The sequence below is a fragment of the Staurois parvus genome, unplaced genomic scaffold, assembly GCF_062004578.1.
Source record: "Staurois parvus isolate SC_StPar_1 unplaced genomic scaffold, SC_StPar_1.0 ptg001729l, whole genome shotgun sequence".
In the NCBI taxonomy this organism is placed as follows: domain Eukaryota; kingdom Metazoa; phylum Chordata; class Amphibia; order Anura; family Ranidae; genus Staurois; species Staurois parvus.
Genome location: NW_028319525.1, coordinates 24,062 through 43,203, shown reverse-complemented (window position 1 = coordinate 43,203; position 19,142 = coordinate 24,062). Strand labels below are relative to the sequence as shown.

At 51.2% G+C, this 19,142-nt stretch overlaps 1 protein-coding gene across 1 annotated transcript in view; it reads right to left on the bottom strand.

Annotated features, from left to right (window-relative positions):
- Positions 1-19,142, bottom strand: part of LOC149434592 (dynein axonemal intermediate chain 1-like) — a 187,017-nt gene that overhangs the window by 154,922 nt on the left and 12,953 nt on the right. Inside the window, exons 3-5 of the mRNA XM_089663603.1 lie at positions 11,102-11,191; positions 5,975-6,062; positions 1,556-1,635 (exon numbers count right to left, since the gene is read on the bottom strand). Coding sequence (XP_089519729.1) covers positions 1,556-1,635; positions 5,975-6,062; positions 11,102-11,191 — 258 coding nt within the window. The remainder of the gene's footprint in view (positions 1-1,555; positions 1,636-5,974; positions 6,063-11,101; positions 11,192-19,142) is intronic.

The window sequence follows — 19,142 nt, the reverse complement described above, 5'->3', positions numbered from 1 at the left end:
AAGTGAGTCCACCCCTAAGTGACAAGGTCGAAATTGGGCCCAATCAGCCATTTTCCCTCCCCGGGGTCATGTGACTATTCAGTGTTCCAAAGTCTCAGGTGTGAATGGGGAGCAGGTGTGTTAAATTTGGTGTTATTGCTCTCACTCTCATACTGGTCACTGGAAGTTCAACATGGCACCTCATGGCAAAGAACTCTCTGAGGATCTGGAAAAAAAAATTTGTTGCTCTACATAAAGATGGCCTAGGCTATAAGAAGATTGCCAAGACCCTGAAACTGAGCTACAGCACGGTGGCCAAGACCATACAGCGGTGTAACAGGACAGGTTCCACTCAGAACAGGCCTCACCATGGTCCACCAAAAAAGTTGAGTGCACGTGCTCAGCGTCATATCCACAGGTTGTCTTTGGGAAATAGACGTATGAGTGCTGCCAACATTGCTGCAGAGGGTGAAGGGGTGGGGGGGTCAGCCTGTCAGTGCTCAGACCATACGCCGCACACTGCATCACATTGGTCTGCATGGCTGTCGTCCCAGAAGGAAACCTCTTCTAAAGATGATGCACAAGAAAGTCCTCAAACAGTTTGCTGAAGACAAGCAGACTAAGGACATGGATTACTGGAACCATCTCCTGTGGTCTGATGACACCAAGATAAATGGATTTGGTTCAGATGGTGTCAAGCGTGTGTGGCGGCAACCAGGTGAGGAATACAAAGACAAGTGTGTCTTGCCTACGGTCAAGCATGGTGGTGGGAGTGTCATGGTCTGGGGGCTGCATGAATGCTGCCGGCACTAGGGGGCTACAGTTCATTGAGGGAACCATGAATGCCAACATGGACTGTGACATACTGAAGCAGAGCATGATCCCTCCCTATCGGAGACTGGGCCGCAGGGCAGTCTTCCAACATGATAACAACCCCAAACACACCTCCAAGATGACCACTGCCTTGCTAAAGAAGCTGAGGGTAAAGGTGATGGACTGGCCAAGCATGTCTCCATACCTAAACCCTATTGAGCATCTGTGGGGCATCCTCAAAACGGAAGGTGGAGGAGCTCAAGGTCTCTAACATCCACCAGCTCCGTGATGTCATCATGGAGGAGTGGAAGAGGACTCCAGTGTCAACCTGTGAAGCTCTGGAGACCTCCATGCCCAAGAGGGTACAGGCAGTGCTGGAAAATAATGGTGGCCACACAAAATATTGACACTTTGGGCCCAGTTTGGACCTTGTCACTTAGGGGTGGACTCACTTTTGTTGCCAGCAGTTTAGACATTAATGGCGTGTGTTGAGTTATTTTGAGGGGACAGAAAATTTACATGTTATACAAGCTGTACACTGACTACGTCACATTATAGCAACGTGTCATTTCTTCAGTGTTGTCACATGAAAAGACAGAACAAAAATCTCAGGGAGAGACTCACTTCTGGGAGATACTGTATATATATATATATATATATATATATATATATATATATATATATATATATATATATATATATATATATATATAAATAAAACACACAAATGTGTGTAGCCTCCCCATCTGACCTTGCTTCTTACCTTATGGATCTTTCCTTCCTCTGTCCCGACCAGGAAAAGATAATCGATCTGCCTGTGGAAATCGAAAGACGTCCCGCAGCCTGCCAGACAGGAAATTGTACACAGCGCCATGAGATGTGATAAATATCATTTTATACAGGAATGTGTGCATTGATCTGTCTCCATCTCCTCTCCCCTGACCTCCAGGTCATTCCAGACTTCTCACTGTGCCCATACAGCCTGTCTCTATGATGCAGATTACTGATAGCTCACAGGACAAGTCACACAGTCAGTATGGGTATCTACAACTCCCAGGAAGGGAGACAAATATTAAGGCAATCACAATGTAAATTGATCCAAATGAGAGCAGGCGTCCCTTACATAAAGAAGTAGGGAAAATGCACTTGTTAAATTGTATCTAAACCCAATGAGAAACATGTAATATGTTGTGGTTTTCCAGTCCTGAGATGTGGGGGCTGTGGTGGATTTGAAGCACCTCAGGAAGGTGAGCGGTGGGATAAGAAGGTGTAGGGGTGTCCTAGGGAGGTGAGCAGTGGTAGAGAAGGTGTAGGGGTGTCCCAGAGAGGTGAGCAGTGGGAAAAAAGGTGTAGGGGTGTCCCAGGGAGGTAAGCAGTGGAAGAGAAGGTGTAGGGGTGTCCCAGGGAGGTGAACAGTGGAAGAGAAGGTGTAGGGGTGTCCCAGGGAGGTGAACAGTGGGATTAGAAGCTGTAGGGGTGTCCCAGGGACGTGAGCAGTGGGACAAGAAGGTGTAGGTGTGCCCCAGAGAGGTGAGCAGTGGAAGAGAAGGTGTAGAGGTGTCCCAGGGAGGTGAGCAGTGGGAAAAAAGGTGTAGGGGTGTCCCAGGGAGGTGAGCAGTGGGAAAAAAGGTGTAGGGGTGTCCCAGGGAGGTGAGCAGTGGGAAAAAAGGTGTAGGGGTGTCCCAGGGAGGTGAGTAGTGGGAGAGAAGGTGTAGGGGTGTCCCAGGGAGGTGGGCAGTGGAAGAGAAGGTGTAGGTGTGTCCCAGGGAGGTGAGTAGTGGGAGAGAAGGTGTAGGGGTGTCCCAGGGAGGTGGGCAGTGGAAGAGAAGGTAAAGGGGTGTCCCAGGGAGGTGGGCAGTGGGAGAGAAGGTGTAGGGGTGCCCCAGGGAGGTAGGCAGTGGGAGAGAAGGTGTAGGTGTGTCCCAGGGAGGTGGGCAGTGGAAGAGAAGGTAAAGGGGTGTCCCAGGGAGGTGGGCAGTGGGAGAGAAGGTGTAGGGGTGCCCCAGGGAGGTAGGCAGTGGGAGAGAAGGTGTAGGGGTGTCCCAGGGAGGTGGGCAGTGGGAGAGAAGGTGTAGGGGTGCCCCAGGGAGATGGGCAATGGAAGAGAAGGTGTAGGGGTGTCCCAGGGAGGTGAGTAGTGGGATAGAAGGTCTAGGGGTGCCCCAGGGAGGTGGGCAGTGGGAGAGAAGGTGTAGGGGTGTCCCAGGGAGGTGAGTAGTGGGAGAGAAGGTGTAGGGGTGTCCCAGGGAGGTGGGCAGTGGGAGAGAAGGTGTAGTGGTGCCCCAGGGAGGTGGGCAGTGGAAGAGAAGGTGTAGGGGTGTCCCAGGGAGGTGAGTAGTGGGAGAGAAGGTGTAGGGGTGCCCCAGGGAGGTGGGCAGTGGGAGAGAAGATGTAGGTGTGCCCCAGGGAGGTGGGCAGTGGGAGAGAAGATGTAGGGGTGCCCCAGGGAGGTGAGCAGTGGGAGAGAAGGTGTAGGGGTGTCCCAGGGAGGTGAGCAGTGGGAGAGAAAATGTAGGGGTGCCCCAGGGAGGTGAGCAGTGGGAGAGAAGATGTAGGGGTGCCCCAGGGAGGTGAGCAGTGGGAGAGAAGGTGTAGGGGTGTCCCAGGGAGGTGACCAGTGAGAGGGAAGGTGTAGGGGTGTCCCAGGGAGGTGGGCAGTGGAAGAGAAGGTGTAGGTGTGCCCCAGGGAGGTGAGTAGTGGGAGAGAAGGTGTAGGTGTGCCCCAGGGAGGTGGGCAGTGGGAGAGAAGGTGTAGGGGTGTCCCCGGGGGGTGGGCAGTGGGAGAGAAGGTGTAGGTGTGCCCCAGAGAGGTGAGCAGTGGGACAAGAAGGTGTAGAGGTGCCCCAGGGAGGTGAGCAGTGGGATAATAAGGTGTAGGGGTGTCCCAGAGAGGTGAGCAGTGGGACAAGAAGGTGTAGGGATGTCCCAGAGAGGTGAGCAGTGGGAGAGAAGGTGTAGAGTTGCCCCATGGAGGTGAACAGTGGGAGAGAAGGTGCAAGGATGACCCAGGGAGGTGGGCAGTAGAGTAGAAGATGTAGAGGTGTCCCAGGGAGGTGGGCAGTGGGAGAGAAGGTGTAGAGTTGCCCCATGGAGGTGGACAGTGGGAGAGAAGGTGTAGAGTTGCCCCATGGAGGTGGACAGTGGGAGAGAAGATGTAGGGATGACCCAGGGAGGTGAGCAGTAGAGAAGAAGATGTAGAGGTGTCCCAGGGAGGCAGTGGGAAAGGAATGGGTATGAGTAGAGGTGCCCCAGGGAAATGAGCATTAGGAGAGGAAGGAGCAGATGTGCACCAGTGAGGTGAGCATTGGGGGAAGGAGGGCATAGAGGTTCCCCAAGGAAGTCAAGAGTGGGAGAGGACGGGGTACAGGTGCCCAATAGAGGTGAGTAGTTGGAGAGAAATGGGTAGAGATGCCCAAGGAAGGTGAGCAGAGGATCTGGAGGGTTACAGAAATACACAACCCACATATGATATAATAAATGATGGACTCGCAGCCCTTGGGGCCCAGCTAAGGTCGGCTACATCTGCTTTTCCTCCCATGATATATGAAGCGTCATTGCTCAGCAGTGGCAGACAGGGACCCCGGGCATGACAGAGGAGAGATCTGCACTGCGGTGTCATTGGAGGATGGAAGGAGAAGTTAATGAGTAAATTGCTGATAATTGGAGCAGTTAGCAGCCTGTGACAGCAGTTAATGGCAGAGACAATCTGACCCTCCAAGAGCTCATATAATCCACCCAGGCTGTATGTAACCAATACACCACTGCTGAAAGGAGCCAAATATACACCGCAGATGTGTACTACACGACCCTCCATAGCTGTATACTACAGGTGTGTACTACACGACCCTCCATAGCTGTATACCACAGGTGTGTACTACACGACCCTCCATAGCTGTATACTACAGGTGTGTACTACACGACCCTCCATAGCTGTATACCACAGGTGTGTACTACACGACCCTCCATAGCTGTATACTACAGGCGTGTACTACACGACCCTCCATAGCTGTATACCACAGGTGTGTACTACACGACCCTCCATAGCTGTATATCACAGGTGTGTACTACACAACCCTCCATAGCTATATACCATAGGGGTGCACTACACAACCCTCCATAGCTGTATACTACAGGTGTGTACTACACAACCCTCCATAGCTGTATACTACAGCTGTGTACTACACGACCCTCCATAGCTGTATACTACAGGTGTGTACTACACGACCCTCCATAGCTGTATACCACAGGTGTGTACTACACAACCCTCCATAGCTGTATACTACAGGTGTGTACTACACGACCCTCCATAGCTGTATACCACAGGTGTGTACTACACAACCCTCCATAGCTGTATACTACAGGTGTGTACTACACGACCCTCCATAGCTGTATACTACAGGTGTGTACTACACGACCCTCCATAGCTGTATACTACAGGTGTGTACTACATGACCCTCCATAGCTGTATACTACAGGTGTGTACTACACGACCCTCCATAGCTGTATACCACAGGTGTGTACTACACGACCCTCCATAGCTGTATACCATAGGGGTGTACTATACGACCCTCCATAGCTGTATACCACAGGTGTGTACTACACGACCCTCCATAGCTGTATACCACAGGTGTGTACTACATGACCCTCCATAGCTGTATACCATAGGGGTGTACTACACGACCCTCCATAGCTGTATACCATAGGGGTGTACTACACGACCCTCCATAGCTGTATACCATAGGGGTGTACTACACGACCCTCCATAGCTGTATACCATAGGGGTGTACTACACGACCCTCCATAGCTGTATACCATAGGGGTGTACTACACGACCCTCCATAGCTGTATACCACAGGTGTGTAATTCCGAAGATCTGGAGAACAATTTGCTCCAATAACCTTTTTCTGCAAAGTCATGTAAGCAAGAGAACCTGTCATTATGTACCTGAAGAACGTCCCATTAGCACACAAGCAATGAATAATGTCAGCTAGGCGTTAGTAAATCTTTGTGTATTCTCACAGGTAATATACACCAGCAATGATGACTAGTCCTAGAGGGTCAGTCACTATCAGTATGGGGGTCCTGCGTCCAGCTGTAGGCTGTCAGTGAAGAACAGACACACTGTATATGACACAATACGTTTCCCAGTCATGGGAATTATTCCAGAGTTGAGGCCTCTTACCATTCATCTGCAGCTGGAGCCCCTCCACCCCGTTCTCCGCAGACTCCCCCACCGACAGCCGGATGACGTCTGTGTGAACCAGCTCATTCTGCAGGAACAGGACACAATGGTTACTCTATCATGGCATTGTCCTCTATACCCCTAATACAGCTCATAGACTGCGGACCGTATACTGGCCAGGTCTGCTGTCATAGATGTGTCATAGAATGTTCTAGACCAGAGGTCTCCAAACCTTCTGAACAAAGGGACAGTTTACTGTCCTTGAGGCTTTAGGGGGGCAAAACTGTGGGCAGTGGGATCAGAAAATGCCCTGGTGTCATTGAGAGTAAACAGTGCCTCAGCATTGGTGTTAGTGGGAAGAACAGTGCCCCACTATTGTGCCAGTGGAGGGAATAGTGCCCCAACATTGGTGTCAGTGGGAGGAATAGTGCCCCATCATTGGTGTCAGTGGGAGGAATAGTGCCCCATCATTGGTGTCAGTGGGAGGAATAGTGCCCCATCATTGGTGTCAGTGGGAGGAATAGTGCCCCATCATTGGTATCAGTGGGGGGAATAGTGCCCCACCATTGGTGTCAGTGGGAGGAATAGTGCCCCACTATTGTGCCAGTGGAGGGAATAGTGCCCCAACATTGGTGTCAGTGGGAGGAATAGTGCCCCATCATTGGTGTCAGTGGGAGGAATAGTGCCCCATCATTGGTGTCAGTGGGAGGAATAGTGTCCCATCATTGGTATCAGTGGGAGGAATAGTGTCCCATCATTGGTGTCAGTGGGAGGAATAGTGCCCCATCATTGGTATCAGTGGGAGGAATAGTGCCCCATCATTGGTGTCAGTGGGAGGAATAGTGCCCCATCATTGGTATCAGTGGGAGGAATAGTGCCCCATCATTGGTGTCAGTGGGAGGAATAGTGCCCCATCATTGGTGTCAGTGGGAGGAATAGTGCCCCACTATTGTGCCAGTGGAGGGAATAGTGCCCCATCATTGGTGTCAGTGGAGGGATAAGTGCCCCATCATTGGTGTCAGTGGAGGGATAAGTGCCCCAACATTGGTGTCAGTGGAGGGAATAGTGACCCATCATTGGTGTCAGTGGAGGGATAAGTGCCCCAACATTGGTGTCAGTGGAGGGAATAGTGCCTCATCATTGTGTCAGTGAAGAAAATAATAGTGCCCCATCATTGGTTTTAGTGGGAAAAATAGTGATCCGTCATTGGTGTCGGTGGGAGGAATGGTGCCCCATTCTTGGTGTCGGTGGGAGGAATGGTGCCCCATCATTGGTGTTAGTGGGAGGAATAGTGCCCCATCATTGGTGTCAGTGGGGGGAATAGTGCCCCATCATTGGTGTCAGTGGGAGGAATAGTGCCCCATCATTGGTGTCAGTGGGAGGAATAGTGCCCCATCCTTGGTGTCGGTGGGAGGAATGGTGCCCCATCATTGATGTCAGTGGGAGGAATAGTGCCCCATCATTGGTGTTAGTGGGAGAAATAGTGCCCCATCATTGGTGTCAGTGGGAGGAATAGTGCCCCATCATTGGTAACAGTGAGGAATAGTGCCCCATCATTGGTGTCAGTGGGAGGAATAGTGCCCCATCATTGGTATCAGTGGGAGGAATAGTGCCCCATCATTGGTATCAGTGGGAGGAATAGTGCCCCATCATTGGTGTCAGTGGGAGGAATAGTGCCCCATCATTGGTATCAGTGGGAGGAATAGTGCCCCATCATTGGGATCAGTGGGAGGAATAGTGCCCCATCATTGGTGTCAGTGGGAGGAATAGTGCCCCATCATTGGGATCAGTGGGAGGAATAGTGCCCCATCATTGGTGTCAGTGGGAGGAATAGTGCCCCATCATTGGGATCAGTGGGGGGAATAGTGCTCATCATTGGTATCAGTGGGGGGAATAGTGCCCCATCATTGGGATCAGTGGGGGGAATAGTGCCCCATCATTGGGATCAGTGGGGGGAATAGTGCTCATCATTGGTGTCAGTGGGAGGAATAGTGCCCCATCATTGGTATCAGTGGGAGGAATAGTGCCCCATCATTGGTGTCAGTGGGAGGAATAGTGTCCCATCATTGGTGTCAGTGGGGGAATAGTGCCCCATCATTGGTGTCAGTGGGAGGAATAGTGTCCCATCATTGGTATCAGTGGGAGGAATAGTGTCCCATCATTGGTATCAGTGGGAGGAATAGTGTCCCATCATTGGTATCAGTGGGAGGAATAGTGCCCCGTCATTAGTGTCAATGGGAGGAATAGTGCCCCATCATTGGTGTCGATGGGAGGAATAGTGCCCCATCATTGGTGTCAGTGGGAGGAATAGTGCCCCATCATTGGTGTCAGTGGGAGGAATAGTGTCCAATCATTGGTATCAGTGGGAGGAATAGTGCCCCATCATTGGTATCAGTGGGAGGAATAGTGCCCCATCATTGGTATCAGTGGGAGGAATAGTGCCCCATCATTGGTGTCAGTGGGAGGAATAGTGCCCCATCATTGGTGTCAGTGGGAGGAATAGTGCCCCATCATTGGTATCAGTGGGAGGAATAGTGCCCCATCATTGGTATCAGTGGGAGGAATAGTGCCCCATCATTGGTGTCAGTGGGAGGAATAGTGTCCCATCATTGGGATCAGTGGGAGGAATAGTGCCCCATCATTGGTGTCAGTGGGAGGAATAGTGTCCCATCATTGGGATCAGTGGGAGGAATAGTGCCCCATCATTGGTATCAGTGGGAGGAATAGTGTCCCATCATTGGTGTCAGTGGGAGGAATAGTGCCTCATCATTGGTATCAGTGGGAGGAATAGTGTCCCATCATTGGTGTCAGTGGGAGGAATAGTGCCTCATCATTGGTATCAGTGGGAGGAATAGTGCCCCATCAATGGTATCAGTGGGAGGAATAGTGCCCCATCATTGGTGTCAGTGGGAGGAATAGTGCCCCATCATTGGTATCAGTGGGAGGAATAGTGCCCCATCATTGGTGTCAGTGGGAGGAATAGTGTCCCATCATTGGTGTCAGTGGAGGAATAGTGCCCCATCATTGGTATCAGTGGGAGGAATAGTGCCCCATCATTGGTATCAGTGGAGGAATAGTGTCCCATCATTGGTATCAGTGGGAGGAATAGTGCCCCGTCATTGGTGTCAGTGGGAGGAATAGTGCCCCATCATTGGTATCAGTTGGAGGAATAGTGTCCCATCATTGGTATCAGTGGGAGGAATAGTGCCCCGTCATTGGTGTCAGTGGGAGGAATAGTGCTCCATCATTGGTGTCGATGGGAGGAATAGTGCCCCATCATTGGTGTCAGTGGGAGGAATAGTGTCCCATCATTGGTGTCAGTGGGAGGAATAGTGTCCCATCATTGGGATCAGTGGGAGGAATAGTGCCCCATCATTGGTGTCAGTGGGAGGAATAGTGTCCCATCATTGGGATCAGTGGGAGGAATAGTGCCCCATCATTGGTATCAGTGGGAGGAATAGTGTCCCATCATTGGTGTCAGTGGGAGGAATAGTGCCCCATCATTGGCATCAGTGGGTGGAATAGTGCCCCATCACTGGTATCAGTGGGAGGAATAGTGCCCCATCATTGGTATCAGTGGGAGGAATAGTGCCCCATCATTGGTGTCAGTGGGAGGAATAGTGCCCCATCATTGGTATCAGTGGGAGGAATAGTGTCCCATCATTGGTGTCAGTGGGAGGAATAGTGTCCCATCATTGGTGTCAGTGGGAGGAATAGTGCCCCATCATTGGTATCAGTGGGAGGAATAGTGCCCCATCACTGGTATCAGTGGGAGGAATAGTGCCCCATCATTGGTATCAGTGGAGGAATAGTGCCCCATCATTGGTATCAGTGGGAGGAATAGTGCCCCATCATCGGTATCAGTGGGAGGAATAGTGTCCCATCATTGGTGTCAGTGGGAGGAATAGTGCCCCATCATTCGTATCAGTGGGAGGAATAGTGCCCCATCACTGGTATCAAAGGGAGGAATAGTGACCCATCATTGTTGTCAGTAGAAGGAATAATGTCCCATCATTGTTGTCAGTAGAAGGAATAATGTCCCATCATTGGTGTCAGTGGATGGCATTTTGCCCCAAGGGCCAGATAAAGGCAAGCAAAGGGCCACATCAAGCTCGCAGGCAGCAGTTTGGAGAGCACTGCTCTAGACTAATTGAATCCGATTTGTATCAGACATCTTTCACATACATACTAGTACGGAGTATAGGACCACTCTGGTTACCCTGTACTATCTACAGCCGGTAACTCTGGACAGATAGAAAACTTACAAATTTAGGTAACTCTATATTCAGGAATACATCATTAAGGTGGGGCTAAACGCATTTGGCTTCCCCCGCTTCTCTAGCCCACCACCAAAATGAGGGCACGTGCGTATATCCCCTACTGGCGTCTTCAATTTATCTAGGACCTGGTACAGACCGGCAGCACAAATGTTCACATGTTGAGGTCTCTGTGCACACGCACAACCACTGCCAGCTCGTGGCAGATTGCCACTCTCCTTTGGCAGGCCACACCGCTCCCATCTATGTATTTCATCTGTGTATTTATTGGTTTCCATGAATTTCAGCTTTGAGTACTGTCTATTTTTGTCTGTTTTCTTTCCTCCAGTCCAGAGGTATCCGCTATTAATACATCAAACGTGACTTCTGTGTTTTTCCTGGAAACATTCCACCACCACTAATGCTCACCGTCAGGAATATCTTTTCAGTCCATGGAATGATGAAGCCGCCTGTATAGGTGGTAAAATGTCTCAAGTAATAGGGCCCCATGCATACCTATCGCTAGTGACAGTTAGGGCAGCATGTGCACACGGACGGCGGGATGTCTTCAGTTCTGAGCATTTGCCCCATGGAGCATATTACAATAAAAGTTGTCACTGCTAGACGCACCGTCCAGCCGCAGCAGCTGTAATCTTCTCATAGAGTAGGACAGGTAGACTGTGTGGCTGAATGGGACATATGTGCCCTCCGCCCAAAGCTACACGCCAGGACCCCATGAACCAAGGCTGCATGTCCTCTGTGTATGGGGACTGATCGGTAAGTCCTTGTTTGACTATTACAATGTATCTTTCTTATTGCAATGTATCTTTCTTATTACAATGCACACTGAATCTTTGTATTCACTACTTACCTTTATTAAAGTCCAGGACACAACTCGCCCATCAGAAGACACAGAGAAGAAATTCATATTCTTGTCCAGATCGTCCTTCTGCCATTTCACCTAAAAAGGAAGATGGAGGGGTGAGACACATATTGTGGAGGGGTGGGATGTATAATGTGGAGGAGAGGTGAGATGTATAGTGTGGAGGGTATGGGGGGTGAGACATATAGTGTGGAGGGATGGGATGTATAGTGTGGAGGAGAGGTGAGATGTATAGTGTAGAGGGTACGGGGGGGGGTGAGACATATAGTGTGGAGGAATGGAGGGGTGGGATGTATGAATTATGGGGGGGTGAGACATATAGTGTGGAGGGTATGGGGGTGAGCTGTATAGTGTAGAGGGTATGGAGGGGTGAGACATATAGTGTGGAGGAGTGGAGGGGTGGGATGTATAGTGTGGAGGGTACAGGGGAGAGACGTATTGTGTGGAGGGTATGGGGGTGAGCTGTATAGTGTGGAGGGTATGGGGTTGAGCTGTGTGGAGGGTATAGGGGGGTAAGACATATAGTGTGGAGAAATGGAGGGGTGGGATGTATAGTTTGGAGGAGTGGGATGTGTAGTGTGGAGGGTACAGGGGAGAGACGTATAGTGTGGAGGGTATGGAAGTGAGCTGTATAGTGTGGAGTGTAGGGGGGTGAGACATATAGTGTGGATGGGTGGGATGTATAGTGTGGAGGAGAGGTGAGCTGTATAGTGTGGAGGGTACGGGGGTGAGTTGTATAGTGTGGAGGGTACAGGGGTGAACTGTATAGTGTGGAGGAGAGGTGAGCTGTATAGTGTGGAGGGTATGGGGGTGAGCTGTATAGTGTGGAGGGTACAGGGGAGAGCTGTATAGTGTGGAGGGTACAGGGGTGAGCTGTATAGTGTGGAGGGTACGGGGGTGAGTTGTATAGTGTGGAGGGTACGGGGGTGAGTTGTATAGTGTGGAGGGTACGGGGGTGAGCTGTATAGTGTGGAGGGTACGGGGGTGAGCTGTATAGTGTGGAGGGTACGGGGGTAAGCTGTTTAGTGTGGAGGGTACAGGGGAGAGATGTATAGTGTGGAGGGCATGGTGGTGAGCTGTATAGTGTGGAGGGTACGGGGGTGAGTTGTATAGTGTGGAGGGTACGGGGGTGAGCTGTATAGTGTGGAGGGTACAGGGGAGAGATGTATAGTGTGGAGGGCATGGTGGTGAGCTGTATAGTGTGGAGGGTATGGGGGGTGAGACATATAGTGTGGATGGGTGGAATGTATAGTGTGGAGGAGAGGTGAGATGTATAATGTGGAGGGTATGGGGGTGAGCTGTATTGTGTGGAGGGCACGGGGGTGAGCTGTATAGTGTGGAGGGTACGGGGGTGAGCTGTATAGTGTGGAGGGTACGGGGGTGAGCTGTATAGTGTGGAAGGTACGGGGGTGAGCTGTATTGTGTGGAGGGTACGGGGGTGAGCTGTATTGTGTGGACGGTACGGGGGTGAGCTGTATAGTGTGGAGGGTACGGGGGTGAGCTGTATAGTGTGGAGGGTACGGGGGTGAGCTGTATAGCGTGGAGGGTATGGGGGTGAGATGTATAGCGTGGAGGGTATGGGGGTGAGATGTATAGCGTGGAGGGTATGGGGGTGAGCTGTATTGTGTGGAGAGTATGGGGGTGAGCTGTATAGTGTGGAGGGTATGAGGTGAGACGTATAGTGTGGGGGGTATGGGGATGAGACGTATAGTGTGGAGGGTATGGTGGTGAGCTGTATAGTGTGGAGGGTATGGGGGTGAGCTGTATAGTGTGGAGGGTATGGGGGTGAGCTGTATAGTGTGGAGGGTATGAGGTTGAGACGTATAGTGTGGGGGGTATGGGGGTGAGACGTATAGTGTGGAGGGTATGGTGGTGAGCTGTATAGTGTGGAGGGTATGGGGGTGAGCTGTATAGTGTGGAGGGTATGGTGGTGAGCTGTATAGTGTGGAGGGTATGGGGGTGAGCTGTATAGTGTGGAGGGTATGGGGGTGAGCTGTATAGTGTGGAGGGTACGGGGGTGAGCTGTATAGTGTGGAGGGTACGGGGGTGAGCTGTATAGTGTGGAGGGTACGGGGGTGAGCTGTATAGTGTGGAGGGTATGGGGGTGAGCTGTATAGTGTGGAGGGTATGAGGTTGAGACGTATAGTGTGGAGGGTATGGGGGTGAGCTGTATAGTGTGGAGGGTACGGGGGTGAGCTGTATAGTGTGGAGGGTACGGTGGTGAGCTGTATAGTGTGGAGGGTATGGTGGTGAGCTGTATAGTGTGGAGGGTATGGTGGTGAGCTGTATGGTGTGGAGGGTATGGGGGTGAGCTGTATAGTGTGGAGGGTATGGGGGTGAGCTGTATAGTGTGGAGGGTACGGGGGTGAGCTGTATAGTGTGGAGGGTATGGGGGTGAGCTGTATAGTGTGGAGGGTATGAGGTTGAGACGTATAGTGTGGGGGGTATGGGGGTGAGACGTATAGTGTGGAGGGTATGGGGGTGAGCTGTATAGTGTGGAGGGTATGGGGGTGAGCTGTATAGTGTGGAGGGTATGGGGGTGAGCTGTATTGTGTGGAGGGTATGGGGGTGAGCTGTATAGTGTGGAGGGTATGGGGGTGAGACGTATAGTGTGGAGGGTATGGGGGTGAGCTGTATAGTGTGGAGGGTATGGGGGTGAGCTGTATAGTGTGGAGGGTATGGGGGTGAGCTGTATAGTGTAGAGGGTTTGGGGGTGAGCTGTATAGTGTGGAGGGTATGGGGGTGAGCTGTATAGTGTGGAGGGTATGGGGGTGAGCTGTATAGTGTGGAGGGTATGGGGGTGAGCTGTATAGTGTGGAGGGTATGGGGGTGAGCTGTATAGTGTGGAGGGTATGGGGGTGAGCTGTATTGTGTGGAGGGTACAGGGGTGAGCTGTATAGTGTGGAGGGTATGGGGGTGAGCTGTATAGTGTGGAGGGTACGGGGGTGAGCTGTATAGTGTGGAGGGTATGGGGGTGAGCTGTATAGTGTGGAGGGTATGGGGGTGAGTTGTATAGTGTGGAGGGTATGAGGTTGAGACGTATAGTGTGGAGGGTATGGGGGTGAGCTGTATAGTGTGGAGGGTATGAGGTTGAGACGTATAGTGTGGAGGACCACAGAGGAGTGCGCTGTCCTAGTGGCAGCATTCAGTATTGTGTTTGTAAATGGGGATCACGGAGGACAGAGATCAGCCACAAGTGGTACCAAAAGGCTCTCTACTAGGTCTTGTTCTATTAGGGCCCCATGGGGCTGCCTAGTTGCAGTGCATCCCTCCTGACGTTTAGCTCCACCCAGTTGCAGCCTGCCATAGACTTTGACAGGCTTCCTGCAGCAGGGCTGGATGAAGAACCTGTCCCTCTTGGGCACCATAAGACATGAGGAGGGATGCACTGCAGTTGGATGGCCCCGTGTGTAAGGGGCTTTAATGTGATCTAACTGAACGTTTGCTGGGTAAGGGAAGTCTTTTTACTGGGGACACAAAGGTGTAACATTGAGTTGATAATACTAGAGGTATTAGTAACATGGAACTTGACTTGGCATTGCTGGAATATTGGTCAGAGCAGGTAGGCTGTATGGGGCCACATCATGGTGGTCTAAGAGTGTGAACAAGGTTCAGAAGGGCAGTTTTTTCAATACGAGCCAAAGATCAAGAACACGGGGACATGACCTCAAACTAGAGGAGGAAAGTTCAGAATGGACCTTAGAAAGTACTATTTTCGAACAAGTCAGCAATGTCCTGTCTTCTCCTGACCCAAAAATGGCCATCACAGCACTTGTCCTGTCTTCTCCCTTTTAAAGTGGATATTTCCATCCCGGCTAGTAATATTTATCTGATTAAAGACATTCTACGAAGAAGGAGAAAATCAATAAAAATCCATTTCCCAACAAGGTGGCACAATGAAGTCACTAAGCTTCCAGAGCAGAGCAGAATACCAATGAGAGGATCATGGAGCTCCACCAGCATCTGGATAAGTTCTCCGCCATTCATCAGGAAACATTCCTCCGCCATCAGAGTGCTGAGGAGTTGTCATGTCTGATGGATGGAGCTGAGGTTCTAATGGTCTCCAAAACGTCCTTTATAAGAGATGGTGAGGAGGGGCTGGGAAGATGGTGGACAGGAGACGCGTCTCTCCAAACAGTTGTGTGTGTCACATCGTTGGCCTGAAAGTGCATCTGTACTTTGCATGTACCGCCATTTGTGAAAACTGCTACATGGCCGTAGACTCGGAGGTTTTCAAACAAACATTCACACAAAAATTTTCAGTATGTTCGATGTCGTTTAAAATGTCCACAGGCTCTAACCATTTCTTATAGTATCTGACCTTCTCCTGTATTATGTCTGCAGTCTCTGACCATCTTCAGTAGCATGTCTGCAATCTTCGATCATCTCCTGTAGCATGTCTGCAATCTCTGACCATCTCCTGTACTGTGTCCGCAGTCTCTGACCATCTCCTGTAGTATGCCTGCAGTCTCTGACCATCTCCTGTACTGTGTCCGCAGTCTCTGACCATCTCCTGTAGTATGCCTGCAGTCTCTGACCATCTCCTGTAGTGTGTCTAAAGTCTCTGACCATCTCCTGTAGCATGTCTGCAGTCTCTGACCATCTCCTGTAGTATGTCTCCAGTCTGTGACCATCTCCTGCAGCATATCTGCAGTCTCTAACCATCTCCTGTAGCGTGTCTGCAATCTTCGATCATCTCCTGTAGCATGTCTGCAATCTCTAACCATCTCCTGTAGCATGTCTGTAATCTTCAACCATCTCCTGTAGTATGTCTGCAGTCTCTGACCGTCTCCTGTAGTATGTTTGCAGTCTCTGACCGTCTCCTGTAGCATGTCTGCAGTCTCTGACCGTCTCCTGTAGCATGTCTGCAGTCTCTGACCGTCTCCTGTAGCATATCTGCAGTCTCTAACCATCTCCTGTAGCGTGTCTGCAGTCTCTAACCATCTCCTGTAGCGTGTCTGCAATCTTCGATCATCTCCTGTAGCATGTCTGCAATCTCTAACCATCTCCTGTAGCATGTCTGCAGTCTCTGACCGTCTCCTGTAGCATGTCTGCAGTCTCTGACCGTCTCCTGTAGCGTGTCTGCAGTCTCTGACCATCTCCTGTAGTCTGTCTGCAGTCTTTGTGAGCCTTAGGCCACTTTACATTGACTAAATTTATTGTGAGGCCCTTTGGCGATATTAGGGGCCACACTTCCTATAACTAATCAATTGTCCTCAACTGCTATACAGTCTCTGGAGTTTGTGAAGAAAGGGATGAAAACACTGGGCAGCACAGTGGCTAAATGGTCAGCACTTCCACCTGGCAGTACTCAGGTCGTTGGTTTGAATCCCAACCACGGCACCACCTGCCTGGAGTTTTGCATGTTCTCCCTGTGCCTGCGTGGGTTTCCTCTGGGTGCTCCGGTTTCCTCCCACACTCCAAAGACATGCTGGTAGGTGAATTGGCTCCTGTCTAAATTGTCCCTAGTATGTGTATGTATGAATGTGAGTTAGGGACCTTAGATTGTACGCTCCTCGGGGGCGGGGCCTGATGTGAATGTACAATATATGTAAAGTGCTGCGTACATTGATGGCGCTATATAAGTACCTGAAATAATAAATAATAAATAAATAAAACACAAACTCTGCAGAGTGTCAGAGCAGTACATGGATCTTCCTCCCTTGGGCCTGCAGTTGTGAATGGATCTCATTAAGCAGTACGGCGCCTGTGCTGATGACGTGAATACACAGCCCAGCAGAGATAATACAGACAGCGCTCGGCATGTTACATCTGCCAGGAGCAGGACGGCGCTCACTCATTCACATTAATCTGTGAGATAGGTTTTTCATTCCTTAATGAATATTAATCATATCTAACAAAAAGGCCATTTCTCTGCTCCGTCCCCCAACATCACTACGATCACAGAACGCAGCCCCCCCCCCCCCCGCCCAGAAACACCAACTCCATGCCAAGCATGCTAATCGTCTCCAAAACCTTCATTTTTAACCACTTCCAGTCCGGACACTTTCACCCCCTTCCAGTCCGGACACTTTCACCCCCTTCCAGTCCGTACACTTTCACCCTCTTCCAGTCCGTACACTTTCCCCTCCTTCCAGTCCGGACACTTTCCCCTCCTTCCAGTCCGGACGCTTTCCCCTCCTTCCAGTCCGGACACTTTCACCCCCTTCCAGTCCGTACACTTTCCCCTCCTTCCAGTCCGGACGCTTTCCCCCCCTTCCAGTCCGGACGCTTTCCCCCCCTTCCAGTCCGTACACTTTCCCCTCCTTCCAGTCCGGACGCTTTCCCCCCCTTCCAGTCCGGACGCTTTCCCCCCCTTCCAGTCCGGACGCTTTCCCCCCCTTCCAGTCCGGACGCTTTCCCCCCCTTCCAGTCCGGACGCTTTCCCCCCCTTCCAGTCCGGACGCTTTTCCCCCCTTCCAGTCCGGACGCTTTCTCCCCCTTCCAGTCCGGACGCTTTCCCCCCCTTCCAGTCCGGACGCTTTCCCCCCCTTCCAGTCCGGACGCTTTCCCCCCCTTCCAGTCCGGACGCTTTCCCCCCCTTCCAGTCCGGACGCTTTCCCCCCCTTCCAGTCCGGACACTTTCACCCCCTTCCAGTCCGGACGCTTTTCCCCCCTTCCAGTCCGGACACTTTCACCCCCTTCCAGTCCGGACACTTTCCCCCCCTTCCAGTCCGGACGCTTTTCCCCCCTTCCAGTCCGGACACTTTCACCCCCTTCCAGCCCGGACGCTTTTCCCCCCTTCCAGTCCGGACACTTTCACCCCCTTCCAGTCCGGACACTTTCCCCCCCTTCCAGTCCGGACACTTTCCCCCCCTTCCAGTCCGGACACTTTCACCCCCTTCCAGTCCGGACGCTTTTCCCCCCTTCCAGTCCGGACACTTTCACCCCCTTCCAGTCCGGACACTTTCCCCCCCTTCCAGTCCGGACACTTTCCCCCCCTTCCAGTCCGGACACTTTCTCCCCCTTCCAGTCCGGACACTTTCCCCCCCTTCCAGTCCGGACACTTTCCCCCCCTTCCAGTCCGGACACTTTCTCCCCCTTCCAGTCCGGACACTTTCACCCCCTTCCAGTCCGGACACTTTCACCCCCTTCCAGTCCGGACACTTTCACCCCCTTCCAGTCCGGACACTTTCTCCCCCTTCCAGTCCGGACGCTTTTCCCCCCTTCCAGTCCGGACGCTTTCCCCCCCTTCCAGTCCGGACACTTTCCCCCCCTTCCAGTCCGGACGCTTTTCCCCCCTTCCAGTCCGGACACTTTCTCCCCCTTCCAGTCCGGACACTTTTCCCCCCTTCCAGTCCGGACACTTTCACCCCCTTCCAGTCCGGACACTTTCCCCCCCTTCCAGTCCGGACACTTTCACCCCCTTCCAGTCCGGACGCTTTTCCCCCCTTCCAGTCCGGACACTTTCACCCCCTTCCAGTCCGGACACTTTCACCCCCTTCCAGTCCGGACACTTTCCCCCCCTTCCAGTCCGGACACTTTCCCCCCCTTCCAGTCCGGACACTTTCTCCCCCTTCCAGTCCGGACACTTTCACCCCCTTCCAGTCCGGACACTTTCTCCCCCTTCCAGTCCGGACACTTTCCCCTCCTTCCAGTCCAGGCCAGTTTTCAGCTTTCAGCGCTATCACACTTTGAATGACAATTGCGCGGTCATGCAACACTGTACCCATATGACATTTTTTAGCATTTTTTTGAGACAGATAAAGCTTTATTTTGGTGGTATTTATTCACCACTGGGATTTTTATTTTTTTTTACTATATAAATGAAAATGTCCAAAACTTTTGAAAAAAAGTATTTTTCTTATAAAATTTTGCAAATAAATAATATTTCATCATAAATCTTGGCCAAAATTTATTTCGTTATCTTTTTAGTAAAAAACAAACAAAACAAAATTAGTTTATAACCAAAAATTATAATTTTTAAACATTTTTATTTTATTTGTTTATATTATTATTTATGTTTTTTTTTTTACATACAGTCCCCCTAGCAGTACATTGTCACCATGGTGACACTGTACTACTTGTA